Source organism: Lethenteron reissneri, chromosome 51, assembly GCF_015708825.2.
Source record: "Lethenteron reissneri isolate LAM-NWPU_2019-01 chromosome 51, ASM1570882v1, whole genome shotgun sequence".
NCBI classification, from domain to species: domain Eukaryota; kingdom Metazoa; phylum Chordata; class Hyperoartia; order Petromyzontiformes; family Petromyzontidae; genus Lethenteron; species Lethenteron reissneri.
In genome coordinates, this window is record NC_083829.1 from 7,607,726 (window position 1) to 7,635,311 (window position 27,586).

The 27,586-nt window shown below is 49.8% G+C and overlaps 1 protein-coding gene across 1 annotated transcript; it reads left to right on the plus strand.

Annotated features, from left to right (window-relative positions):
- Positions 1 to 1,519: 1,519 nt before the first annotated feature.
- LOC133355659 (thioredoxin reductase 1, cytoplasmic-like) lies at positions 1,520 to 27,413 on the plus strand. The gene is made up of 17 exons (XM_061573048.1): positions 1,520 to 1,591; positions 2,581 to 2,857; positions 6,181 to 6,241; positions 8,042 to 8,151; positions 9,146 to 9,298; positions 13,635 to 13,707; positions 13,999 to 14,118; positions 14,549 to 14,691; positions 15,213 to 15,328; positions 18,944 to 19,169; positions 19,981 to 20,073; positions 20,267 to 20,343; positions 20,593 to 20,749; positions 21,673 to 21,780; positions 22,069 to 22,164; positions 23,880 to 24,014; positions 24,742 to 27,413. Exons 2-17 carry the CDS (start codon positions 2,747 to 2,749, stop codon positions 24,802 to 24,804), a joined length of 1,842 nt encoding a protein of 613 aa, XP_061429032.1. The 5' UTR covers positions 1,520 to 1,591; positions 2,581 to 2,746; the 3' UTR covers positions 24,805 to 27,413.
- Positions 27,414 to 27,586: the final 173 nt, after the last annotated feature.

Here is a 27,586-nt window from a genome sequence, read left to right on the forward strand (position 1 = left end):
ATACTTCTTCTTGGTTCTTTCGGTAAAGTCACGTAGAAGGTAAGTAATAAAATAATAATAAAAATTATTTTATTATGTTTTATTTGTATTATTTTATTATTTCTCTTCTACGTGACTTTACCGAAAGATTTTTTTATTATTATTTTATTATTTCCCTTCTACGTGACTTTACCGAAAGAACCAAGAAGATGAATCCCTGCAGTCACGAAAGCTTTAAATCGAAAAGATCGATACTGTATAATAACGACTCAATGCCCGATTGACAAGAGGGGGGGGGCTTCATCGCCATACAGCTGCTACTTTTGCCGCAATTATCCGGCTCATGTAAATTACAGCTGCTGCTCTCCATCAACATCAACCACACGAAGAACTAGTACCTCGGGTGGTGCCGTGGTGGGTGGTGGTGGTGCCCCTGATTGACCACCCATCCATGGTGGATTCCGTGGAAATCTAAAATTCGCACGAGGTGGCCCTCGTGCGGCAACAATGAGGTTTCTCATGGCCCCGCCCCTTTTACTCGTGGCCCCGCCCCCTTCACTCGCCACCCCGCCCCCTTTACTAGTGGCCCGCCCCCTTTACTCATGGCTCGCCCCTTTACTTGAGACCCCGCCCCCTTTACTCGTGGGCCCGCCCCCTTTACTCGCGGCCCGCCCCCTTTACTTGTGGCCCGCCTTCTTTACTCATGGCCCCGCCCCTTTACTTGAGGCCCCGCCCCCTTTACTCGCCACCCCGCCCCCTTTACTAGTGACCCGCCTTCTTTACTCATGGCCCCTCCCCCTTTACTTGAGGCCCCGCCCCCTTTACTCGTGGGCCCACCCCTTTACTCGCGGCCCGCCCCCTTTACTTGTGGCCCGCCCCCTTTACTCGTGGCCCCGCCCCCTTTACTCGCCACCCCGCCCCCTTTACTTGTGGCTCCGCCCCTTTACTTGTGGCCCCGCCTCCTTTACTTGTGGCCCCGCCTCTTAATTTGAACCCGCCTTATGAAGACCGCTTGTGTTGCGATCGAAACGTCGTGGGTTTTTTGCTTTTATTATTTAAAATTTGAGAATGGCAGAAAAAAGGGGAACACCTATTCTCATATTTTGGTACTGGCAAAGGAGGCCGCATGATATTATTAATTTTTTGTAAATTAAATTAGAATTTTTTTTGCTTTTATTATTAAACACTTATTATTTTATTTTAATTCTTTTAAAAAAATTATATCTACGTGACTTTACCGAAAGAACCAAGAATATTAATTCCTGCAGTCACGAAAGTTTTAAGTCTAAATGGAACCCGTCCCTTTCACCCCCCCCCCCCTTCACTCGTGGCCCCGCCCCTTTACCCGCGGCTCCGCCCCGTAACCGTGGCCCCACCCCACCTCATGAGCTTGACCACCGGGTGCAAACCCGGTGGGCACAGAAGTGACAAGGAAAAGTGCCCTTGGGGCGCGTAATCGGCTTGCGAGGGTGACGCCCCTTACGTTCGTTGTGACGCCCGCAAGGCGTTTTAAGAATCGTGAGCTTGGTCAGAGTGTCACGTGCTCGCCGACGCGCGCGAGGCTTCTTAGGCAAGAGCGGCGCGGGGTTCCCGCCAGTAGCGCGAGGCGGAGGTGAGAAGCGTTCATCTCATCATCACCATCATCACCACCTCATCACCACCACCCCACACCACCTCACACCACCACCTCACGCCACCAACCTCGTCTTTACCTCGTCTACAACCCCGTCCACATCTTATCAGCGACGTAATTCTATTACCTCATCGCTAACATCGTCTTGAGCTCGTCGCCAACCTCATTCGCACCTCTTAACCGAACCTCGTTACTACATCACCAACGTCCTCGTCAACGTTGCTATATCCTCAACATTATGCTCTACGTATTCAGCTTCGCCTCGACATTATCAACTCATTTGTCAACTCGGGAACATCAGTCAGTACCTTACCTTATCATGTACAAGAACATCATAAAACTAACTAGCGTGTCAATAGTCAGAATCACGTAGTCGTCAACACAACATCATCAATATTTTTCGATTTAAAGATTTCGTGACTGCAGGGATTCATCTTCTCGGTTCTTTCGGTAAAGTCACGTAGAAGGGAAGTAATAAAATAATAAAAATGAAACAAAATTCTCACGACGTTTCGATCGCAACACAAGCAATCATCATCAGATGTGCAATCCACAGCAAGAAACGTCGTGAGAATTAGTTTTATTTGTATTGTTTTATTATTTCCCTTCTACGTGACTTTACCGAAAGAACCAAGAATATCTTCACACACCTCTTCACTCGATCCCCCCCTCACGTTCCCCGCATCTCTCTCGTCTCAACTTCCCCGTAAACTCCCCACCGCACACACTCGCCACGCAACTCCCATCAACTAAGAACATCACTCGGCTCCACTGACCTCTCCACCACACCTCGTCCACCCTCCTCTGCTCCTCATCCCCCCCCCCCCATTCTCTCACTCACCACATGCTCTTAACTCTCTCTTCGTACATCTCTTAACGTGGCTTCATTGAGAACATTTCCCGGAGCTCAGCACCGGACATCTCCGCCTGGAATTAATCGCTGTTGCTGCTGCTGATGATGTTTACAGACCCCAGTTGCATCCGGGCCCCCTGTCACCATCGACAACACAACAGGGCTCGCTGATCCTGAGTAGGACCCACCAGGACCTACAGACGCCTTTACAGGAGAGCCACAGAGGAGCCACAGAGAGCCACAGAGAGCCACAGGGAGCCACAGAGAGCCACAGGGGAGCCATGCCCCCCACGGGAGAAGCACGGGAGGCGGCCCGAACGCGGGTTCAAGGTCTTGTGGAGCGAGTCCCAGTGGTCTTGTTCAGCAAGAGCTTCTGTCCGTTCTGCGAAAAGGTGAGAGAGCTGTGAGGGTGAGTGAGTGAGTGGTAGTTGGTACAGTAGGAAGCACAGGTGGTGCATCTACCAGTCATCTCGGTCATCTCAGTCAGTCGACCCGTGGCACCTGCTGGGTCTGCCCCGTGACCTCCTGCCAGCGGGCGTTCGACAACTTCACGTGGTAGCCTCAAGGTGCACATGGCCTGGCACAAGGACGCACCGCCACTTAGTGGCGAATGGCGCTTGTTGTTGAGGGGTTTGAGGGTGAATGTGAGGGGTGAGCGGTGGGGTGTTCTAGCGGCTGGTGTGTGAGGCGGTCGATCTGGCTTTCTCTCGAGTCGGTGTCGTACTCGACTTCGTGGTGAAAGCTGTGTCACTGTCCGGTTCAGGGAGAGGGTTGAAGGATGGTAAACTCGCGCCGTGTGTGGGTGTGTGGGTGGTTCGCCTTCCGGATGTAATGGTTGCGAGGATTCGGGGCCTCTGGGCGCGGTTGTGCTCGGCATGCGGAGTCTTGACTTGCCGGGGTGAATTCCTCGCCGTGTTTTCTCTCGTGACACGCGAGACGAGGCGTCATCACTCACGCCACGGCCGTGATTTAAACCCGGGTACGGCAGGAGCTGGGCAACGTCGGCCAGACACGACGAACCACAACTACTGAGTTTCACGCGATCCACAACTTAATTATGTACGGCCCACAATTGATGTACATCTCAATTGCATTACGCTCCGCGGCATCGTTTCATTACGGCCGCACGAGGACCCATCATCACTCTGCAATGGGGGGCACAGCGATGGTTATTTTTTTCCGTCCGTCATTGTGATGTAGCATCTTAGCCTCTCGAATCGGGTAACTGTAGGGATTGATTATGTTATTGGCCACCTTGCAACAACGTTTGGTTTAATTACATCCTGGAAATGCTTGCAAACGAAATATTCCGTATCAAAACATTCCAAAATGAAATGTTTGAATAAAAAATATAGCGCTGTGCACAGTAAACTTATGTCACCGCGGGGGACTTTTCATAGTCAGACGACCACTCGTTATTTTCCACTCGACTGCAGTGGAACAACTCTTCAGCAGTGTTTAATCGTACTGGAATGAGAGCAAAGCATGAAAACAATCCGATAAAAACGCGAACTACAAAATTTTGGGGAAATTCTATCACGATCATTACCTTACCGTCAACGTTAATATCGTACGATATTACAGTGTGAAAAATTATAACACTGCAAGAAGCCGAGTCTGGCCGATGTTGGGAGGGGGGGGCTCTGTGGTCAGGATTTGCATATCCTCACCATAGTCTCAACCACGCTCGCCTCGTGAGCCCAGAGGCCTGTGGCAGCAGGCAGCGTTATCTTACAACACCGTCGTAAAATCGCAATGCTTGTAAAGTTAATGACGCCACGTTCCAGGGCAGCGGCAGCCTTACTCGAAAGAGTCGAGGCTGCTGCAGATAAAGATTGTGTGTTCAATATCATCATCATAATCGTAACCACTTAATTCGAGATTCAAACATCGCACCTTCTGGATTTGACACCAACCTCGAAGACACTGGGGTAACCATCAACCGCATTAGACCGTCAGCAGGCCGATGCGCACAGCTCCTTCATGAATGGAAAATTAATGACAATCCACACTACGATTGTGGCCGTGTAAACCAAAAAATGGTGCACATCGTTAACGACCTACGCTGTGCTCCTTTAACGGAGGAGAAAACCCAAAACTACACGAACTCTGTCCTAAAGAGTCCTCTCGTCATGGCTATGTGTGTTTGTTGAACTCTCTTCGCCACCGTACGTAGCCAACCGTGCTAATGGCTCGCAGACTTTGATATTGGCGTTGAGCTTCTGAACATATTGCCATCATGGGGGGGCGGGAGGAGGGGTCTGCAATGCAGGTCTCCATGGGGGGGGGGTGTGTTAAAAAGGAGGCTGATTGATACTGATGAGTGTGCCGCCATAAAGCACGTGTAATTTCTGGCCACTAATTAGCGTGGGAGCATTCCCCCCTGGGCTTGCGCCTCTGATCACTAGTTAGGGATAATTGCCACCTACATGCTGGGCGTGGAGATAAGTGTACCTGTTAATATTTTTTTTTTATAGTTTATGAGCAAAGGCCCCCAAACGTCTAACGGCCAGCAACACGCAGCACTATCAAACGGATAGCCACCCCCCCCCCCTCTCGCAAACAACACTTTCCCCAACAACCAGTTAAGGCCATAAGTATTGGGGGAATCTTTATCTTTTTATTTGTGCATGTGTGCCAAGTGCAGACCTAGATAGCTAAAACGTCAAGCAGTCAGCAATGGTACCGATTGCTTGTAGTGAGCGATCCAGAGTTGCAGTGTTTATTTGGGTTTATTGCTTCGTTATTGAGGGTTTTCACCTGAACAATCCATCGAGATGGAAAAATCTCATTTGCTAGGGTGTCCTGGGTGTTGATTTACACACGGATAGCAAACACGTAATGATGCGTGTACAAACAATATACATTTACACAAAGACAAAGATTCCCCATATAGCCTGAACAAATTGTTGGGGCAAGTGCTGTTCGTGAGCAGCACTTATGAAGGCCGACACTGTGGCACACGAGGGGGTGGATGGCCAGCTCCACGCCCGACCACCTTTGTCTTTCCAGTAGCGATGTTTACGCACCTCACCAGGTACTCATTTGAAGCCGAGTTAACCTAGGAGAGGCCCAGGACCGATTCAAATAATCGTCACTGGTATTGATCATGATCCGGAATCGAACTCGGGCTGTCGGGTTCATAGCGCAGTGTGCTAATCGTTCACTACCACGCCCTACTTACACATACATACAAAGACATAGATCCTCTGTATAGCCTTTAACAGACTGTGGGGGCAAGTAGTGGTAGCGAGCGCCATTGAAGACCGATACGGGGCGCGTAAGGGGGTGAGGTGGCCATCACCAAGCCTGGCCACCTTTATATCCCCAGTGCAGATTGTTTACATGCTGCACCAGGTACTTATGTAAGGTTGAGTTAACCAAGGGTAGGGTCAGAACTGGTTCAAATATGACACCAATGTTCAGATATACGCAAAAACAAAGATCCCCGCCTATAGCATTCAAGTGCTGTTATCTGGCACCAATACACATGCATACACTCGTATAATTGCATATATACACATACATAAACACATATCAAACATGTAATTACACATGCACGCACACCCATCCATCGCAAACAATGGAATAGGTATCCAATTATTTTAAATATATAACTGACACAGTATGCATTCATGCAATTAATATCGCACCTAGGATAAACACAATGTTGGTGCAGAATGTTAATGAGTTCATTCCCATCTCTGGTCGGCAGGTGAAGGGGCTCTTCACAGAACTGAAGGTCTCTTACGAAGCCCTGGAGCTGGACCTCATAGGTACAAGACCCGGTCACGCACTGCTGCCTCGCAGCACACCCAACCACTCCACTGCCAATGCAAGCCCTTTGATCTAGGGGTCTGCAACCAAAATAACAAGAAGAGTCATTTTATTCGAATTTGGTAAAAAAATATATATATTTCAAGAGCCGCAATCCATGTTAATATGAGAATTTCCTTCATAAATAACGTCACGAAGCAGTCCTTCGAGAGCTGCATGCGGCTCCGGTGCTGCAGATTGCCGAGTCCTGCTCTAGCCGGGCGCTAACTGGCACGCACGGTGCTACCAGAAATGTTGTTGTGTGCAGCAGGCCTCGGGTGAAGGTGATGGTAACCGTGTCATCTGTTTTTAATTGCAATAATCCCTATAATTGTAATTTCAAATAACATTGCTGTGGTATAGCATATTATTATTCTTGAAAATATAATTGCCGTTGTGGAGACTGATATAATGGCAGCAACATTTTCAGAAGCTTAATGCCAAAGTCGAGGCCCGCTTGCCACAAGATGGCTTCAGGAGAGAGTTCGTGTAGTGTTGCTATTCCTCCTCCATTGAAGGAGCTAAGACGAGAGTGGTTGACTATACGCTACATAATTTGGGTTGCATGGCAACAATCGCACTACTGTGGTGGCTTTTGTTCTTAATTTCCCATTTATGCAGGAGATGTGCGCATCAGCCTGTTGATGTTCTGATGCGATTGATGATTACACCAGTGTCTCCGAGCAATGGCAAATCCAGGAGATGCGATGTTTGGGTCAAAATAAAATAAGCAGACAAATGCGCCTCCTTCATAGTATGCATTCCCAGAAGGCTGCGTGGTTGTTGGGATATGTGAAAAATATATAATGTGAAGGAGGAAGGCGGATTGTAATTTCTACGCATTGACTCGATTGGATATTTTTCATGAGAGTAGAGAAATTGCTACTCGTACGATTTATTATTTAGAGGGGTTAATAGTTGCATTGAAGATGTGGTCTTAGTCATTGTTTTCAGAAGTATGATTGGCATGTGTTTGTAATTGTTTGTTCAGCCCTACAGTAAGCTATGTCATGCTGCTTTGCAACACAGTGTTACACTCCTACACTACACATCATGCTAAACTACACCATTGTTGTATTACAACACAATACACCGCACTGTACAGCATGCCAAACTACATCATGCTACATTACAACACGCCATGCCACACGACACAGATGCCTGATTGTTTTATGCCACCACCTTGTCAGACGCATAGAGTAGTATAGTAATAATAATAATAACAACGACCACTGTATGTTGCTTTCAAAGCCTCATGAACTCCTCCTTTAGACTTTGCCACATGTTTCACCTTTAAAAGGATTACTCATGGGTGTGGATTTTGTAGTTGTGCGAGTACAGTAGTAATGCACAGAGAAGTCAGGACTGTAAGGATGTGGTATTGATGTGTGGGTATGTGGCATTCATGTACTAAACCCACACACAGATGAACTGGTATTGGCCAAACATCCCACTGGTGAAAAATTACCGGCAGATTACTTATTGGATTTCACATAACAGCAACATCGCTCTCTACTGCAGCCACTTGACAGGGCCCTCCTGAAAAAGTGAATTTAGATTCGGTGAGGCTTTCCTGGGTAAACAAGCATACTAAAATACAAAATATGATAAATGTGACAACTGTGTTTGAGTGTGAAATTAATTTATCAGTGTAGTATTAATAGGTAAGGATGTGTATGAGAAAATTAGTAGTGTATAAGTCTGGCTGTGGGAGTGTTAGGCTTGCTCCACCTCTCTCACTCTCCAGTGTCTCTCCTCAGACGATGGGCCTCTCATCCAGGAGGTTTTGCTGGAGATGACGGGACAGAAAACAGTGCCCAACGTGTTTGTCAACAAGACTCACGTGGGAGGCTGTGACAAGACGATGCAGGTAAGGCACAGCCGTCACCCCAGTTTGACATTGCCCAACATTAGCGCGATCATGGCTTGTTGTGTTCATTTTTGCAGGTGCTCGCTAACAGCACTGCCCCAGCAGTCTGTGTGGCCATGTGGATAGTCTTTGTGCACAGGTGTGTGTGTGTACAAGTGTGTAGGTGTATATGGGTGGGAAGCGGTAATGTAGTGGTGAGTGCACTACACTATAAACCCGGCAAGTGCGATTCCCACTCACATCGGTGACTAATATATGAACCTGCTGTTTGCTCCCCTAGATTGACTCGGCCTTAAATGAGTATCTGGTGTGGTGTGTAACCATCGAAATTGGAAAGACAAAGGTGACAGGGCATGGTGCTGGTCACACCACCACCTTGTGCTCCGTTGCTGACTTTCATAGGTGCTCGCTAACAGCACTTGCCCCAAAATTATGTTGAAGCTCTACTGGGGGTCTTTGTGTATGTGAGACATCCGGAACAATTATTTAATTTGAGTAGACATTGCATTTTCATCTCGCACAGAAACCCCTAAAATATGCAACGTCGCTGGAAATAGACGGTCTGAAGGAGATGTTAATTGGTGATAATTGGCTCCGGGTTCCTCGGATGGAAATGTGTGAGGTCTTTGTGATCTTTTCACATGTACAGCTCATTATTTACAAGGGGGGTTGTGCGTATGTGTCTGTCTGTATAGCCGTTAACAATCTGTTAAATGCTATACAGGGGATCTTTGTCTTTTGTGTGTGCGCGTGTGTACATGTGTGCGTGGTGCTGGCCACCTACCCCCTCGTGTGCCTCTCCGGCCTTCGTAGGTGCACGCTAACAGCACTTTCCCCAAACCTGTATGGCTATAGAGGGAATATTTGTCTTGGGTATGTGTACAAGTGGGTGTATATACACACATGCCATGTGCCTGAGTGTTGTGAGAGGATGTGGTGTGAGCTATTGGGTGGTTCTGCTCGTCTCTGTCTGTTGGCCCTGGTGGTGATGCAGGCGTATCAGAGCGGGCGACTCCAGCAACTGCTGGCGGTCTCCACGGCCCCCTCACCCGCACCACCGGTGGAGGACACGGACTCAGTGCACCACTCCTACGAATACGACCTCATTGTCATCGGGGGGGGCTCCGGGGGGCTCGCTGCCTCCAAGGCAAGAGGGGGGACCGCTTTGCTCGCTCACTCGGTCACCCACTCATCGACTTGCTCACCCACTCGCTCATCTACTTGCTCACTCGCTATCAAACTCTCCTTCTCATTTACGCAGCCAATTCCACTCGCCGGCACGCTCATTTAATAGCTCAATAGCTCACACAATTGCTCACTCGCCCACTTTCCTACTCATTTGATAGCTTGCGCAACTGCCTGCTCAACGGCGCGCTCACCCACCAACCCACCCACGTGCTCATCCACGCTGTGGTGGGGGAGTTTGTGGTCTGCATTTTTACCCCTTTTACCACGACTGCTGCAGCAGGAATCGTATTAGCTTTGAAGCGAGCGTCATTAGCACTAAAAAGCAGTACGGCCGTACCTTGTGCTTACACAATGAGTTACTGGCCATGGGTGCCTCCTACCCCCACCACCTCTTAGTGGTGGTGGGGGTAGGAGCAGAAATGCTGTGCGGAGTGGTGCTGGTGCCGTTCCACACCGGCCCCTTGTGCTTTACAGCAATCGTCCCACCCCTAACCGGAAAACTGCCGAGTCATGGTGCATGCATGCGTGTGTGTTTGCCTCTGGCACAGTTGGGCTGAGATTACTGCCAAACTAACTTTAGGAGTTTAGTTTTAGCCGTGACCGGCTTAAGTGGGTGGGTGCAGTGAGTAGAAATAACCTCACTCAATTATTTTACTACTTCACATATCCACTCAGCCACACATTCACTCGCTTGTTCACTCCCTCATTCACCCACTCATTTACCTACACACTCACCCACTTGCCCACTAACTCACTAATTCAATCATCGTCCACACTCAACCACTCACCACACTGCAGAACCATGACACTTCTATTTCTAATCCTTCTCTCGCTTTGCTCCCATTGGTGATTCCTTCCCATTCGTGTCTCTTTTCCAAAGCTCTTACAATGGCCTTGCTCAATTTATAAAACATGTAAACTCTTACCGATTATAACTTTGATAGTGCTCTTTGTTGCTAGCCGTTTGAAGTTTTTGTCCTTTGTGCCTGTACTCAGAAACTGTAAAAATGTGTAGGGTAGTGAAGCGAGGCTGTGTGAAGACTCTGGGTGGCTTGTGAGTGATGTTGGGTGATGGTAGATGGTTGGTGATGGTGGATAGTTGATGGTGGATAATATGTTATTGTTGATGGTGGGTTGTGACTAATGGCAGGTGATGGTGGCTGATTGGTGGTAGTTGGTGGTAGGTGATCAATGATGGTGGTTGATGGGTGACCGTGGGTTGTAGATGATGGTAGATGATGGGTAATGGTGGGTGATGGACAATGGTGGTTTATGAGTGATGGTATCGAATGACCAGGAACATAGTTGCCTGCACTATCATCGCATTTTCATCGCATTTTCATCATCCATAAACTCCACTCGCCGCCACCACCAGAGGGCACGGCCCTAGCATCAGCTTGTGCCAATTTACGTTTCGATTGTCACAGTGTCTCGGTATAAATCTCAGAACTCAGGTGCCACCTCATGACCACGTGTCACCATCACCACTGCTAACACAAGCACCTTGTGTGTTATGAGGGGCGTTGTTTGCACCGCGTTGCAATTGTTTATTCATGGCGCATGTGATCCTTATGGCGATTCCCCGGGGTACCAAATAATACAAAATGGCTGAGGCAATTAAATATTTTATATCTGGGACACTTTTTTCCAGGGGTGTACTTAACTCTGCGACTGGGGTACCAATCAATCCGAAATCAGTGCTACTCCGAGATGTCGAAACGCAGCGAGGACGATTGCGCTGAAACCCTGAACGCTCGTATGCACCAAAGTGCTTCGTGTACAGCTCGTCGAGATGAGTTGATTGCCGCATCGCCGACCATCAGCAGACTAAAAATGGCTATCATGGACATTATGCGAGAGCCGGGGTACCACCATAAGGTTCATGTGTCATTGTGTTTTTGCCGCGAGAGTCATGAGAACAACTTGTAGAGGTTACGGCTTGGTGCCAAGCGTGGTGACCGTTTTTAAACCATGGCAGAACCGCACCTACATTTAGCCCTGAGGCCTTGGCATTTATCCCATTGTCACCTGCGCGTCCCTCTCTTTACTTTGTCACCACATGGCAAACAGTTTTGAAGGCTTCTGTACACATTGTAAGTGATGTCAGCAATTGCCTGGTGAGTCAGCATTTCCTCAGATAAAAAAACACATTGGTCGATAACAATGACTCGAAAGAGGAATATAAGTTTAATAGGTGAAGTTTAGAGTAATGACCCTTCGTCATATGACAGAGACCATCTCTCTTCTCAATACGTTGCCAATCATGATTATAACGCACTTTTTTAAATGACATTTTATTGCTCAAATTGTGGGTGCCTCTAAATATGGTAGGTGTATGTGAGATTAGATTCGTCACAACGCTCCACGGAGACTCTTCTATCCGGGTGATGGGAACCATGGGCAATCTGCAGCTGATGCTTTGAACTGCCTTCGTGCAGATGTGAGCTGCGACAGAGCAAGCCTTAGGAAAGTGGTGACCATCTTGAGCAGGCCCAGAACACACAACCTGCTGATCTGGTACGGCGTCGTAGGAGCCATGCATAGCCAATGATTTAAGCACCAATACTGGCCGTGCGAGGACCTCTGCTCACATTTGGGCGTCATCCGATCTAAGTTTGAGTGATGAACACGAAATTATGAAAGCCAGATCTGTGTAACTTTATTAACACCGGGAACAAGTTGATGGGGTGCGTCTTATTTTCCCAGGGTGTCTTATAATCTGGAGAATGCGGTAATAAACTTAGGGGCAATAGTTGTACTTTGATCTCTGTGTACATCCGTTTACACCTCTAAAGGTATGTACAGAGGTAGAGGTAGCCGCTTGAGTATTATTCACTTCTTCTTGGTTCTTTCGGTAAAGTCACGTAGAATGGGAATAATAAAATAATAAAAATGTAAATAATAAAATAATTCTCACGACATTTCGGCCACAATGCAAGCAGCCGTCCTCAGGTGAAGAACAGGTCTGTCGAAGACAGACAGTCTGATTATTATTTTATTATTTCCATTCTATGTGACTTTACCAAAAGAACCAAGAAGATGAATCCCTGCAGTCACGAAAGCTTTAAATCGAAATTTATTATTCACTTGTTTAGCCAGGAAAGTATGCACTCAGTCCCAAGTTTCTTGTATCCCGATGAGTAATTTGCAGGTTGTTTTTCAGTATTGGGATGTTTGGTCCATACCAGTTAAATTGTTTTTTAGCTGTGGGAGGAAACTGGAAACCCCATACCAAACAGAGGAAGAAACAAACTACACATAGAAAGTCACCTGAGTTGGGTATCTAACCCAGGCCCTGTTACTCTGAAGCTCAAGTGTTGCCACTGCGCCACCCTAGCTCTGACATTTTTTCTTTCTCCCATCCCCCCAACCTCTCACACGATTTCGTGAATTGTCGAGATTAGGAGTGAAGATTGGATTGAAGAATTATTCATTTTTGTGGCGAATGTTGTGCCGTTTGCTATTTAACCCCTACCATAGCGATGTAGAATTTTCGCCCTGGCTCAAAATCCCTCCACTAATTTTAAGGTTCGAGTTCTTCATCAGCTGGTGTCTCTGTGGTAGAGCGGCTTGGAATCAGATTGACTCAGCCCGTCATCCTTCCGGGGTAGATAAAACTAGTATTGCTCTGTGGGGAAGTCAACAGTGGTTGTCCTATGCATAGACTGGCCCTTGCCAGAGGAATACAGAATTTCCACCACTGGTTCAGGATTGTAAACAGGAGATGAGCACACATTCCTCAATGCTCAGTTGAGCAGGAAATCGCTTGACTTGCGTTTGGCTGCAGGGGTCATGTTGGCCCATGATCATCATCCATGAACATCCACTGCTGGATGAAGGCCGCTCCAAACCACCACCACATCTCACGAACCTGCAATGCAACAATCCAGCCAGCACCTGCTCACCATGAGCTGATCTCATCACTCCCTCTCCACTGGGAACGTCCTCTCCGATGCCTTCCATTCTTTGGCTGCCACTCCCTTATTATTCTTGACCACGCGCAGCTTCCCTTCTGGCGACATATCCTGCCCAAGCCCAGTTACTTCTCCAACACTGTAGATGATGTCTTTAATCTGTTTTCTTTTTATATCACACTACAATTCCAAACACGCATCTCTCCACGCTTCTTTGAGCACCTTTCTGTTTTTGTTAACCGCCGCGTTTTCTGAACTTGTAGCAGGTAACATCGATTTACGTGTGTTTTGGCGCTTGCATTGTGAGTGTAAAAATTTACGTCAAATAGTTGAGTCGACGCATCGCTACCCGCAGTACCAACGGCGCCGTTCTCTTCGCAGGAGGCGGCCAAGCTCGGCAAGAAGGTGATGGTGCTGGACTTTGTGCAGCCGACCCCGCTGGGCACATCATGGGGTGAGCCTCTCTCCTGCTCACCCACACACCTGCTCACTTAGATGCTCACCTGGCCTAACAGAGTAGGCCATTTTGTGCCGGCGTCATGCTCCTTATTAGAAAAATTACACCGCATATTGCTTAGTTGGGATTACAGCACACTTAGCAATCATCGCCCTCTACTGGGAAAACGTTGCAGGACCCTCCTGTAAGAGAGTTATGAGACTCGATGAGGCTTGTTTAAACAAGCCTACTGATAATTACAATATACTTTATTAATGAATAAAACATATTTCTCTCTGTTTTCGCCAGGCCTGGGTGGCACGTGTGTGAACGTGGGCTGCATCCCGAAGAAGCTGATGCACCAGGCGGCTTTGCTAGGCCACGCGCTCTCCGACTCGCGCAAGTTTGGCTGGGAGTACGACCTGCAAGGTGCGTTCCTCTGCCACTGCTACACTAGATGTGCCACTTTTACCGGCAGCCGTGTGACTGTTTCATCAGCTGTGCCACTTCTACACCAGCTGTGGCCCTACAGCACTTGCCAAGCCACATGAGTGGAGTGAGTTAGTGAATGGGTGATTAAGTTGCCGATTGAGTTTGTGTATGGCTTCACAAATAAGTGCGTTGCTCGCTTCCCACTGTAATTCATAACTGGGGCACGATGAGGGACCCCCATAGTGTGGCATTGAGAGTGAGTTGGTTAGTGAGTTGGTGATTATGTTGATAAGGAGTTTGTTGGTAAGTGAGTGGGTTTTGAGCGAGCATGGCAGTGAGTGAGTTTGTGTTGATAATTGAGTGAGTTTGTGAGTGGGTTGATTCATTAGTTGGTGAGTGAGTAAGTGGGCCCACTCCTGACCCACAGTGACTCACAACTGGAACACCATGAAGGAAGCCATCCAGAACTACATTGGCTCGCTCAACTGGGGCTACCGCGTGGCACTGCGCGACCATACCGTGAGCTACGTCAACGCATTCGGAACCTTCACCGACGCCCACACTATCAAGGTACGCATGGTGGGAGTGCGGGTCAAGTGAGAGGTGGTGATAGAGATTGTGATGGGGGACTGATGGAGTCTGTGATGAGGGTGGTGAGAGGCAGTCAGGGTTGTGGTGGCCGAGTGAGTTGGGAATGTAGTGGTAACGGGGATGGTGACAAATTATTCAATTGGTAAACAAATGCAAGTGCGAGTCGGGAGAGGCTTTCCTGGGTAAACGAGAAAAATAATAATACAACATCACCCCCCACTGGCAGCTTTATGTCCACTAGCAGGTCAGTGCTGCATCCACCTTGTGCTACACAGGGACAGCTGCCGCTGGGAGGCTTCTTGGCTAGACAGGGCAGTGGAATGATTGAGATGAGATGATACATTTACTCACCCTGTATATGCAAATCCTTGTTCTTACCAACTCAGTACTCTTGAAAGAGATACCTGTGACCTCTTTGTAAACAAATTATTGGTGACTGTGTGTGTGTGTTTGTACCTATGTGTGCGTGCGGCTGTACGTGTGTTTGCTGCGCTCCCTAGGCCACCAACAAGCGCGGCAAGGAAACCCAGCACACAGCCGAGACATTCATCCTCGCCATGGGGGAACGACCGCGGTACCTGGGCATCCCAGGAGACAAGGAGTTTTGCATCACCAGGTGTGGCCGGTGTACAGGAGAGAGTGTGAGAGTGCATGTACGCAATCAATCAATGCATTGCCCAAGCAGCTTGGCCGGAGAGAGAGGGCTCTTAACGGCCACAGCAGGATCTAGAGAAGAGGTGTGCCAGGTATTCTGGTACAGAAGGATGTGGTGCTAAGTGGACTTGCCGATGACTGGTAGCAGCAGTGTCAAAATCGACTTCTGGAGGAGGTTAATGAAGGATACTACTGGGCAGTGCCTGGCTAGGTGTACTTTGAGGCTACTGGGTATTTTGGAGGCTTTCGGCAATGCTCACAACAATGAGCGGAATGCCAGCTTGCTAAAATGCAGCAAGGTGGCACAGTGGGGAACACAAGAGGTGCTATTTTCCAGTCATCTCATTGAACCCGTAACATCTGCGTCTGTTCTGTGACTTCCTGCCAGCGAGGCTTTCGCACTTCCCATGGCCTCAAAATGCACCTAGCTTGGCACAAGTGCTGAGGGGGCTATTGTAATCTATGTGCATATGTAGTTTGGAGCGGTAGTACAGTGGTTAGCGCAATGCGCCACATATTCAATCAACAGAATTCAATTCCTGCTGTCGGCTAACAACTGTAAAGAATCATTTAACCATTTCTGGGCCTCCACTAGGTTGAATCGGTTCTAAATGAGTATGTGATATAGTGTAAACATCAGCACTGGGGGAGACAAAGGCGGTTGGGCGTGTTGCTTTGGCCTTCAAAGGTGCTCATTATGCACGTGGTTTTATAAAATTGAATTTATGTGCGAGTCTTTTAGGTTCCTATATGATTATCTAGGTCTCTGTGCGAGTCTATTGATCTCTCATGCAAGAAATATAGATCTGAAATATTTTGGAGGTTGCGCGTCTCGACATTGTCGTAGCAGCTTCAGGAACTGGCATGAGAACCTTACTCTGCAGTTTCAACCCGAGCGCACCGCGAGCACGGGAACGCCGAGTCAGGCGGTGGCACGTGCTGCCTCGCATTCATTCAACCCAGCGGAGTTCGCTCAGAGTCCAAAGCTCCGAGGATGCGGCGATTAATCATTGCAGAGGTCAACACTCAACCACACCACTGTTGAGTGTTTTAAACCTCCCGTCTGCGATGTGACCTTCCTTCTGGAAGCGTGTAATTTCGGCAGCATTCATTCAACACGCATGGTAAAACCAATGGACCGGTTTCGACATTCAGTGTCTCCTACTGTATATATTTCCCTTTAGTACATGTGTAATGAGCGACTTCCGCGACACGTCGTGTAGAGGGTACTTCTTTATTGCTCACACTGGACACAACACAGGCCAACACTTGTTCTTCCTCACACTGAGTATAACTCTAAGTATTAACACCTCTACTGGCTACACACACAGCCGATCACTCGGTGTGGTCCCATCGCCCTCACTCGACACACAGCCGATCACTCGGCGTGGTCCCATCGCCCTCACTCGGCTACGCCGCTGGCAGCGATGGAAACCACGCAGATCTTCCACGTGGCCGGACGACGGAGAGAGATGTCGGCGAGCAGCGACGCAGCCAGGACCCCACACGAGCCCCGAGCTCCGGGTCCGCTCCCCCTGATATCCCGCCAGGCGTGGCTAGGCCCCGCCTCCGGTCACACCCTCCTGTGGAACCTTCGAGCAAGTTCCCAGAGTATCTCGGCTAACCCCCCTGTCACCTTTGCCCCAGATACACCTCCTTCTCTAATTGATTGGTACTAACCGTGCCCGTACCCGTGATTCCCTTTCCAGGCCAGCAGGTGTCACCCAGTCATTACACATGTACAGCCCTTTTGTCAGTCCCTTGCTGGATGAGGGCCTCCCTATACCACGTGGGTTGTGGGGGTTTATTTGACCCATAACAGTAAGTGAAGGCGGGGACCATGGAAGCAGAGTGCAACATTGGGTTTTGCTGAACTGCTATCTGCTGCCAACAATGTAGCCAAATAACAACCTGTTATGCATAGTGGTCGCCCATCCAAGCACTATCCAGGGTAAATCCTGCTTAGCATTTGAGATCTAATGAGACGGGTGCATCCTGGGTGATATAATCGTTGGCGTTTCAGGTACAATAATAACAGACGCGGTGTTTTTGAGTTATGCTTTTTGCACCACTGCCAACTTGTTGTGTGGACTCCATTCGGCGTTGCAAGCACCATCAGGGTTGAAGTTGCATTGTTGAAGGTTAAGCGCTTGGGTCCAAAAAGGGGTCTGTGCGACTTCGGGCAGTGGTGAGGGACGTTATTTAGATCTTGGTTAATTCGCTGGACTCCCAGTGAAATTAGAGTTGTTGCTCTACAATTTACGTCAGCTGTACGAAGAAGACCTATCAATTCAGCCTCGTAATTCTGAAATTTAAACACGGAACAATAAGTTCTCAGTTTTGGGGAGCCGGGGGACATCGGGACACGGTTGCATAGGAGGAGGCTAAAACTACTACGCCATGGTAGATCGATGCTGCCGCTCATTAGCCGGGTCTCACGTCTCAAGTCGAGATGAGTTAACGAGCTGGAGAGGGTAACGAGTGCGGTTGGAGTGGACGCAGCTGCCCCCCCCCACCCCCGTAACAGCTCGATCCGAGTCACGCGCCAAATGAGGTTACCGGACCGTGTCAATAAGGACACGCATCTTATCAATGTCGTCATTGTCATAGTTTGTGGTGTTGGCATCACCAGTTATTGTGAAATCAAATCAGGAATCGAATGGCAGTGTTGCCCTTTGACAGACCTGCGTCTCAATTCGATAACAGGGGTCTGAAACAAAAATAACAAGAAGAGACATTTTGTCGAATTTGCTAAAAAACAACAACTATATTTCAAAAGCCGCGATGCATGTGAATAATGTCACGAAGCAGTCGAGCCGCATGCAGCTCCAGAGCAGCAAGTTGCCGACCCTTGGTCTATAATAACTTCAGTTCTGTTGGTTGCTGGCCACTTGACGTTTTGACCCTTGGGCTTGGTGCTCGCAACCGTAAGGTTAAAACAAGCAAAGGAGTTTCTAGTGTCGTATCGCTCCGTGTTTTCTTACCGCTTGTGTTATTATTACGATTGCACTTGTTTACCCAGGAAAGCCTCGCTAAGTCAATACAAGTTGGATTGTTGTTTGAGCTATGGGAGGAAACTGGAGAACCCGGAGGGAACCCATGCAATATATGAGGAGACCATATAAACCCCACACATTCTCTCACACAAAGACAAATATCCACCATGTAGATTTAACAGACTGTTGGGGCAAGTGCTGTTAACGAGCACTTTGAAGGTCAACACGGCACATGCGGGTGTGGGTGACCAGCACCGCGCCCAGCCGCCTTTATCTCCCTAGTGGTGATGTCGGAACATCGCATCGGGTATGGTACTAATTTTAGGTTGAGTCGACCTAGAGGAGGCCCAGGGCTGGTTCAGATAACGGTCATTAGTGTTGGCCATGAACGAGAATGGAACACGCACACACCCTCACTCACACACTCAAACTCTGCAGAACAGGGGGGGAATATGCAAAGCCCACATAGAAAGGCGGTCGAATCGGGAATTGAATCCAGACCGGGCTTGCTGCGAGAGGCACGAGTGTTACCACCACGCCGCCACCCTGTTGCTGATTGCGTTGCATTGCTGTACTCTCAGCGACGACGTCTTCTCGCTACCGTACTGCCCTGGCAAGACACTGGTGGTGGGCGCCAGCTACGTGGCGCTGGAGTGCGCCGGCTTCTTGGCGGGGCTGGGGCTGGACGTGACTGTGATGGTGCGCTCCATCCTGCTGCGAGGATTTGATCAGCAGATGGCCGAATTGGCCGGAGACTACATGGAGAAACACGGGGTCAAGTTCATCCGCCAGTTCGTGCCCACCAAGGTAGGGCCACTCCTGGGCCCCCACGGACCCCCATTGGTGCTCCCCATGGGCCCCCATTGGGGCCCCCCACTAGGCCCAACTGTCACGATTGCCCAACCCGGCGGTGGCGCTGCCGTGTGCCGTGGTATAAGATTATTCATGGTACAACACGACGAGGTGCGCGCTTGTGGCTACATTGAGAGACAGAAATGGGAGCACGTGTTTAACGAAGAGACTTGATTCACTTAATACCATAAGATACGAGACGACCTTTCACGATACAACCGTTATCACAACGTCGGTAGGGCCAACGGCGAGGAGGAGGGCAGCTGGGAGTCGCGGTGCAGTGGTTCACGTGTTACGCTACGAACCCGAAGTGTGATTACCGCTCGTGGCCAACGTCGGTGACGATTATCTGAACTGGTCCTGAGCCTCCACGTGATCGGCTTAGATTGAAATAAGTACCTGGTGCGGTGTGTAAACATCGCCACTGGCAAGTCAGAAGTGACCGGGCATGCTGTTGGCAACTCCACCCCCTTTATTATTGGCCTTCATAGGTGCTCGCTAACAAAAATTTAACAAACACTCTGTTAAAGGGGTATACGAGGGATATTTGGTATGGTGTATGTATACATGTTGAACTTCACCATACATAGCCAACCGTGCTAAACGTGCACATTTGTATAGGTAGAGCAATTGGAAGCCAGCACTCCGGTGGGTGTATATGGCTATGTATAGTATTTGTGTAGTAAGTAAGTAATGCAACCTGTGTGTGTGTAGGTTGAGCTCCTACAGTCTGCTAAGGCTATATGGGGGATTTTTGTCTGTGTAGGTTGAGCAACTTGAGGCCGGCACCCCCGGCCGCCTCAAGGTCCATGCGAAGGCCACGGAGGGCTCGGAGCTGTACGAGGGCGAGTTCAACACGGTGAGTCCTGCGCACCCCTCCCCACGTTATTTTATTTACGCTTGTTTACCCAGGATACTCTCACCGAGTCTCTTCGACTCTTTATTTTCAGGAGGGTCGTTTCAAGTTTGTCCCCGTAGGGGGCGATATTGAGTAATGGCCTATTCTGTTGTTAAGCGACGACGGTGATTGTCTCTTCTGGACGCCCGTTTAGGTGCTGATCGCCGTGGGGAGAGACGCCTGCACGTCCAACATCGGGCTGGACGTGGTTGGGGTGAAGGTGGATGAGAGGTAGCCCTCGGCCACACCACGACCACCACCACTCGTGCCGTGCCTAGGCCACCCCCAAACGCCACGATATGCCGGATGAGTCTTATGGACTTGTCACTGGCGACCGTTCAACAGTTTCCTTGTTTTTCTGTAGTAATTTTCTCCCAATTTTATCCCAATTGTGCAATCATCATGGTTAATGCCTTTGCCGTAATGATTGCCCCTGGCCTAGCACGACGCTAATGGTACGCTCTGGTGTGACGTTGGCAGGACGGGCAAGGTGCCGGTGAACGACGTGGAGCAGACGAACGTGCCGCACGTTTACGCAATCGGCGACATCCTGCAGGGCAAGCTGGAGCTCACGCCCATCGCCATCCAGGCTGGCCGGCTGCTGGCCCACCGGCTCTACGGGGGCGGCACCACCAAGGTACCCACTCACCAGCGGCACGCTCGCCACACGCACTCACCAGCGGCACGCTCGCCACACGCACTCACCAGCGGCACGCTAGCCACACGCACTCACCAGCGGCACATTTGCCACACTCACCAGCAGCACACGCACCACACACTCACCACACACCGGTGGCGAACTCGCTAGACATGCTCACCAGTGTTGGCACACTCAATGACAAAGATCCACCATGTAGCTTATAACAGGCTGTTGGGGCAGGTGCTGTTAGCGGGCGTCTATGCAGGCAGGCAATGGCGCACCTATGCGAGGGTGTGTGACCAGCACCACACCTTAGCTGCCTTTGTCTCCCCAGTGGTGATGTTTAAATATTGTACCATGTACTCATTTTAAGGCCGATTTGACCTAAAATAGACCTAGAATTGTTTCAAATGTTCCCCACTGTTATTGGTTGCAAGTGGGAATCGAACTTGGGTCTCCGGGTTCTTAGCGTGGTGCGCTCACCCCTGCACTACACTCGCCACACACGCTCACCAGCGGCACCACTCTCACCGGGACCGATATATTAAATGGAATGCTGATCTTGAGAACAAGCACACTATTCCTCACGTTCCTGCTGTGTGGGTCTGCACGTGCTGTGTGTCACCTTTGTCTTTTTTTGTGTGTATCAACTGCGCATGTTGCATGTGTGTACTGTGCGTGTTGCATTTGGATTATTGCATGTGTTCATGTGTCGCTTGCATGTTAACTAGTGCGCTGCGTATGTGTGTGTGTATACACGTGCGTATGTATATGCTTGTTTGCTGCGTGCTTTGTATGCTGTGTGTGTGTGTGCTGCGTGTGTGTGTGTGTGTGTATACGTGTCCTTGCGCCACGTGCGTGTGTGCTGCGCGTTGTGTTCGTAACATTGCGCGTGTTTACGTGTCGTGTGTGTGCTGCAGTGTGACTATGTGAACGTGTGCACCACCGTGTTCACACCCCTCGAGTACGGCTGCTGCGGCCTCTCAGAGGAGAGGGCCTTCGAATTGCTGGGAGAAGACAACATCGAGGTGACACAACCACCACCACCATTACTGCCCCCACCACCGTCATCACCATCGCCATCACCACCACCAACACTCTCACCTCCACCACCAAGACCACCACAGCTTCCACTGCTACCTCGCCACCACCACTGCCACTAGCACCACCGCCACAACCGTCATCAACACCACCATCACCACAAGCATCACTACCACCAACCACCAACCAGTGGGTGAGAACCTCCTGCCACACTGTGGGCACCAGCATGGGTTTGTGACCTCACATGGACCCCCCCCCCCCCCCACTCCACATAGGTCTTCCACAGCAACTTCTGGCCGCTGGAGTGGACTGTGGCCGGTGGTGATAACAACAGCTGCTACGCCAAGATCCTCTGTAACAAGGCTGACAAGGCACGTGTGCCCACACATTGTGTGACCGTGGTGTGCCTCCACTTGTCTGTGTTGTGCCTGCAGGTGTGGCTGGTGGTATTGGTGATTTGCCTATGGTTTTCGTTGTACATGTTGGTGTTGTGGTTGACCATGTTGGTGGTTTGTCTGTGATGTGGCTAATTATTGTTGGTGGTGTGGCTGATAGTATTGGTGGTATACCTGTGGTGTGGCTGGTGGTGTGGCTGACAGTATTGGTGGTTTCCCTATGCTGTGGTTGACATGTTGATGCTGTGTTCGAAAATGTTGGTGGTGTGGACAACCATATTGGTGGTTTCCCTATGCCGTGGTTGACATGTTGATGCTGTGGTTGAAAATGTTGGTGGTGTGGACAACCATATTGGTGGTTTGCTTGTGGTGTGGTTGACATGTTGATGCTGTGGTTGAAAATGTTGGTGGTGTGGACAACCATATTTGTGGTTTGCTTGTGGTGTGGTTGACATGTTGATGCTGTGGTTGAAAATGTTGGTGGTGTGGACAATCATATTGGTGATTTCCCTATGCTGTGGTTGACATGATGTTGTGGTTGAAAATGTTGGTGGTGTGGACAATCATATTGGTGGTTTGCTTGTGGTGTGGTTGACATGTTGATGTTGTGGTTGAAAATGTTGGTGGTGTGGACAATCATATTGGTGGTTTCCCTATGCTGTGGTTGACATGTTGATGCTGTGGTTGAAAATGTTGGTGGTGTGGACAACCATATTTGTGGTTTGCTTGTGGTGTGGTTGACATGTTGATGCTGTGGTTGAAAATGTTGGTGGAGTGGACAACCATATTTGTGGTTTGCTTGTGGTGTGGTTGACATGTTGATGCTGTGGTTGAAAATGTTGGTGGTGTGGACAACCATATTTGTGGTTTGCTTGTGGTGTGGTTGACATGTTGATGCTGTGGTTGAAAATGTTGGTGGAGTGGACAACCATATTTGTGGTTTGCTTGTGGTGTGGTTGACATGTTGATGCTGTGGTTGAAAATGTTGGTGGTGTGGACAACCATATTTGTGGTTTGCTTGTGGTGTGGTTGACATGTTGATGCTGTGGTTGAAAATGTTGGTGGAGTGGACAACCATATTTGTGGTTTGCTTGTGGTGTGGTTGACATGTTGATGCTGTGGTTGAAAATGTTGGTGGTGTGGACAATCCTATTGGTGATTTCCCTATGCTGTGGTTGACATGATGTTGTGGTTGAAAATGTTGGTGGTGTGGACAATCATATTGGTGGTTTGCTTGTGGTGTGGTTGACATGTTGATGTTGTGGTTGAAAATGTTGGTGGTGTGGACAATCATATTGGTGGTTTCCCTATGCTGTGGTTGACATGTTGATGCTGTGGTTGAAAATGTTGGTGGTGTGGACAACCATATTTGTGGTTTGCTTGTGGTGTGGTTGACATGTTGATGCTGTGGTTGAAAATGTTGGTGGAGTGGACAACCATATTTGTGGTTTGCTTGTGGTGTGGTTGACATGTTGATGCTGTGGTTGAAAATGTTGGTGGAGTGGACAACCATATTTGTGGTTTGCTTGTGGTGTGGTTGACATGTTGATGCTGTGGTTGAAAATGTTGGTGGAGTGGACAACCATATTTGTGGTTTGCTTGTGGTGTGGTTGACATGTTGATGCTGTGGTTGAAAATGTTGGTGGAGTGGACAACCATATTTGTGGTTTGCTTGTGGTGTGGCTCGGCAGGACCGGGTGGTGGGGTTCCACGTGCTTGGCCCCAACGCCGGTGAGATAACCCAGGGCTACGGTGTTGCCATGAAGTGCGGCCTCACAAAGGCCCAGCTGGACGACACCATCGGCATCCACCCGACCTGCGCCGAGGTCAGCCGGGCACGCAGCGCGACGCATCTCAGCACGGCACACCGCACCATAACACATAACGACAATACCGCATGCCGCACCATGTCATAATACTTTGTAGCATGTCCCTGGTGTGTGTTAGTGTGTCCCTGTGCGTGGGTATGTGTCCCTCACGGCCAGCACCTGTGACGATTATATGAATCGGTCCTGGGCCTCCCCTAGATCGATTCAAGCCTAAAATGAGTACCTAGTGCGGTGTGTAAACATTGCTACTAGGGAGAAGAAAGGCAGCCGGACATGGTCTTGACCACCCACCCTCTCGTGTGCCGTGCCAACCTTCATAGGTGCCCACTAACAGTGTTTTCTCCAACAATCTGTTAAGGCTTGTCTTTTACCCTGAGATCCTGTGCATTTGTGGGGAGCGGTAATGCAGCGGTTAGCTCACATCTCTACGAACCCTGTCGCCCAAGTTCGATTCCCGCTCACGGCCAACACCAGTCGGTGATGATTTGAACCGGTCCTGGGCCTCCCCTAGGTCAACTCTGTCTCAAATGAGTACCTGGTGCAGTGTGTAAACATCGCCACAAGGTGGCCGGGCGTTGTCCTGGCCACCCACCACCTCATGTGCACATGCCGGCTTTAATGAGTGCTCGCTAACAGAACTTGCCCCTACAATCTGTTAGAGACTACGGTGGGATCTTTGTATGTGCCTCCTGTGTGTGTGTCCCCTCTGTGTCTGCGTGTACAGATCTTCACCATGCTCGCGGTGACCAAGCGCTCAGGGGCCGACATTAAGCAGACCGGCTGCTGAGGTTAAGCCCGGCTGTCGTTACCGCTGCCCGGGCCCCTGCTCCACCACCGCAAGGCCACGCCGAAAGAAATCCGCGGAAGCACGAGAGCTCGTTAAGTAATTTACGAGCTCTGCAAGCGTTGCCGTGTGTCTGTGCATAGTCACAACCTCGGCGGCGCTTCCTTTCGTGAAATATTAGCTTCCGTAGATTTCTATTCGTCGTGCAAGCCACATTGTGGCCTCGATGCTTTGCGATCCGATCCGATTCCATCTCCCGGCACTGTAGTGAAACGCACCACTGCTCTGTAAAACACTGCTGCAAATAAGTGTATTTAGTTTAACCAGGTGAGAACTCAAGAGACCAGGATAGGAATCTTATTCGCAACCAAAGTAGTGAAAGCGATAGCGTAAAATGGAGTACAACGACGAAGGATATGGATATCGGGGCAAAGTCAATGACGGGTTCCACAGAAATGTATGGGAGGAAGGAGATCATGAGGGTTGGGATTAGAGTTGAGGTTAAGGATAGAGTTGGGGATAGTGTCGAGTGTAAGATTAGAGTTGGGGTACAGGATAGAGTTAGGGATAGTGTTGTGTAAGTTTATAGTTGGGGTACAGGATAGAGTTGGGGATAGTGTGTTGTGTAAGTTTAGAGTTGGGGTACAGGATAGAGTTAGGGATAGTGTTGTGTAAGTTTATAGTTGGGGTACAGGATAGAGTTAGGGGGATAGTGTTGTGTAAGTTTATAGTTGGGGTACAGGATAGAGTTGGGGATAGTGTGTTGTGTAAGTTTAGAGTTGGGGTACAGGATAGAGTTGGGATAGTTTGCGCCTATTGGCAGCGGCCGTATTTCTCAGAGCAGTGGGTGTTTTGCAACACAGCTCCCCGTTCCCTCTCTCTGCGTGATAAGCACCCCCAAGTTGGATGGTGCCACGTGGTAAGAGGGGAGGAGATAGGGAGAAGGATTGGGGAGGTAATGGAGCAGAGGAGCCCGGGCAGCGGGCGACAGCTGGGTCACCTTGACCTCTCACCCCTGACCTGCAACCTTGAGGGGCGTCGAAAATGCCCTCCATGACGCTTTGGCCGTTTAACCTCTGACCTGAGGCCGGCCAGTGCAGATGAAACTTAGGGAAGCGGGTCCATCCCACAACCCCCCCCACACCCCCTCCATGTCAGAAGGGTTGTCCTATATTTATTTTGGTGGTGTGATGATGTGGCATCACCGCAAGTTAACGCCCCCTCTGGCAGGCAGTGCGACCCTCGGCTGCCTCGTGCGTGTTTGCGCGCCCGTGTCTTTTGTGTGCAGTGGGTGTCGCACTGCGCTACGAACCCGGCCACTCAAGTTCGATTCGCACTCGCAGCCAATATCAGTGACGATTATTTGAGCCGGTCCTGCGCCTCATCTCGGTCGACTGCTTTAAATGAAAGACCTGGTTGCGGTGTGTAAATATCACCACCGGGGAGACGAAAGTGCCGAGCGTGGTTCTGGCCACAGCAGCACCCCCTGCGTGTCGCGTTGACCTTCATGGTTGCTACTCGCTAACTTTCCCCAGCCAGCCTGTGTGGGCTAAATGGCGGAGGGTGGTGCGGTGGTGAGCGGGATTTGTGTGATGAGCAATGAATGTGATGAACACGGGGGGCGGGCTCTGTCCCACCTCCCTGTGTCTGTCCCGTGTCGCTGGAGTCGCCACAATGCCACATCAGCCGTCCGATCTCATATCAGTGACTCCGTGTCCCTCTTGTGCCACGTGTCTGCTGTCCCAGGTTCCCCTCTGTTTTCTGTCTCTGCTCTCGTGAATCTCTGTCTCCATGTCTCCGTCTCCTCGCTATGCTCCCCTGTCTTTCGGTTTCCCATATTTTTGCTCCCCGTGTCTCTGTGCAGTGTCTACTCCCCACGTGTGTCTAGCTGCCGTCTCCATCTCCTGTCTGTACTCCCTCAACTCCTCCATCTCGCCTCCCTTCGCCCACCCCTCAAATGACTGTGACCTCACCCATCACTATTTCTGGTTCACAAATACACGGCCAGTGAAGTGAGCTGTGTCTTTTTCTCTACGGACCAACCTGGGTGAGACGTGCTTTTATTTAGCCGAACCATGAAGGAGCCTGTGGATGCGAGTGGCGGTGCTGTGTGACGTGTGTGACGTGTGTGACGTGCGCACGTGTGGCACCGCATCGAAAAATATCGCAGCAGACAATCGGAGTCGAGTACCGGTTTTGGCTGTTCGTGGTGCACGATGGGTGGGCGAGTGATGGATTTCTGCGTGACGTGAGCATGCGAGTGAACGAGAGAGCGGATTGCTTGATGTTGGGGATTGGTATGGGGATTGGTATAGGGTTTGGGCAGAGCATCATTTCATCCAGGTCTTTCTGGCACACCACGTCCAGTACACCGCTCGCTATGGCTGTGGATACTACTAGTTGGTGAGAAATGAATCCCTGTGGGAATAGGGTCGGGTCCATCACAGGATTGCGAGATGGCGGTGGCTTTGGGAGGCATCCATCCAGCAATTGGGAGTGTGACCATGGCTCATGATGATGATGATGGATTTATTGTATCGGTGTTTCTCGCGTTGAACCGCTGTCTGTACCCGACGTGAACAGAGACAAAATAAAGAGCGAGTGAAAAAGGACACGTCGTGTGAGGATCGGTGCTGCCGTGTGGGAGGATGGACCGGTTCGCTGCAGGCGCAGCCGGGTAGCTCGGCTGTGCAGCGAGTGGCTCGCAATGGAAGGTTGCGAGTTCAAATCCTGGTTGGGAGGTGGGTGGGGGGGGGATCAACTTCAGCTCATCATCTCCAGGGTT

Bases quoted from the DNA above. Each gene is read 5' to 3' on its own strand.
- LOC133355659 (XM_061573048.1), top strand. From the start codon at position 2,747: ATGCCCCCCACGGGAGAAGCACGGGAGGCGGCCCGAACGCGGGTTCAA. The intron at 6,242-8,041 runs GTACAAGACCCG...GTCTCTCCTCAG, and splicing joins CCTGGAGCTGGACCTCATAG to ACGATGGGCCTCTCATCCAG. The intron at 24,015-24,741 runs GTCAGCCGGGCA...CTGCGTGTACAG, and splicing joins TCCACCCGACCTGCGCCGAG to ATCTTCACCATGCTCGCGGT.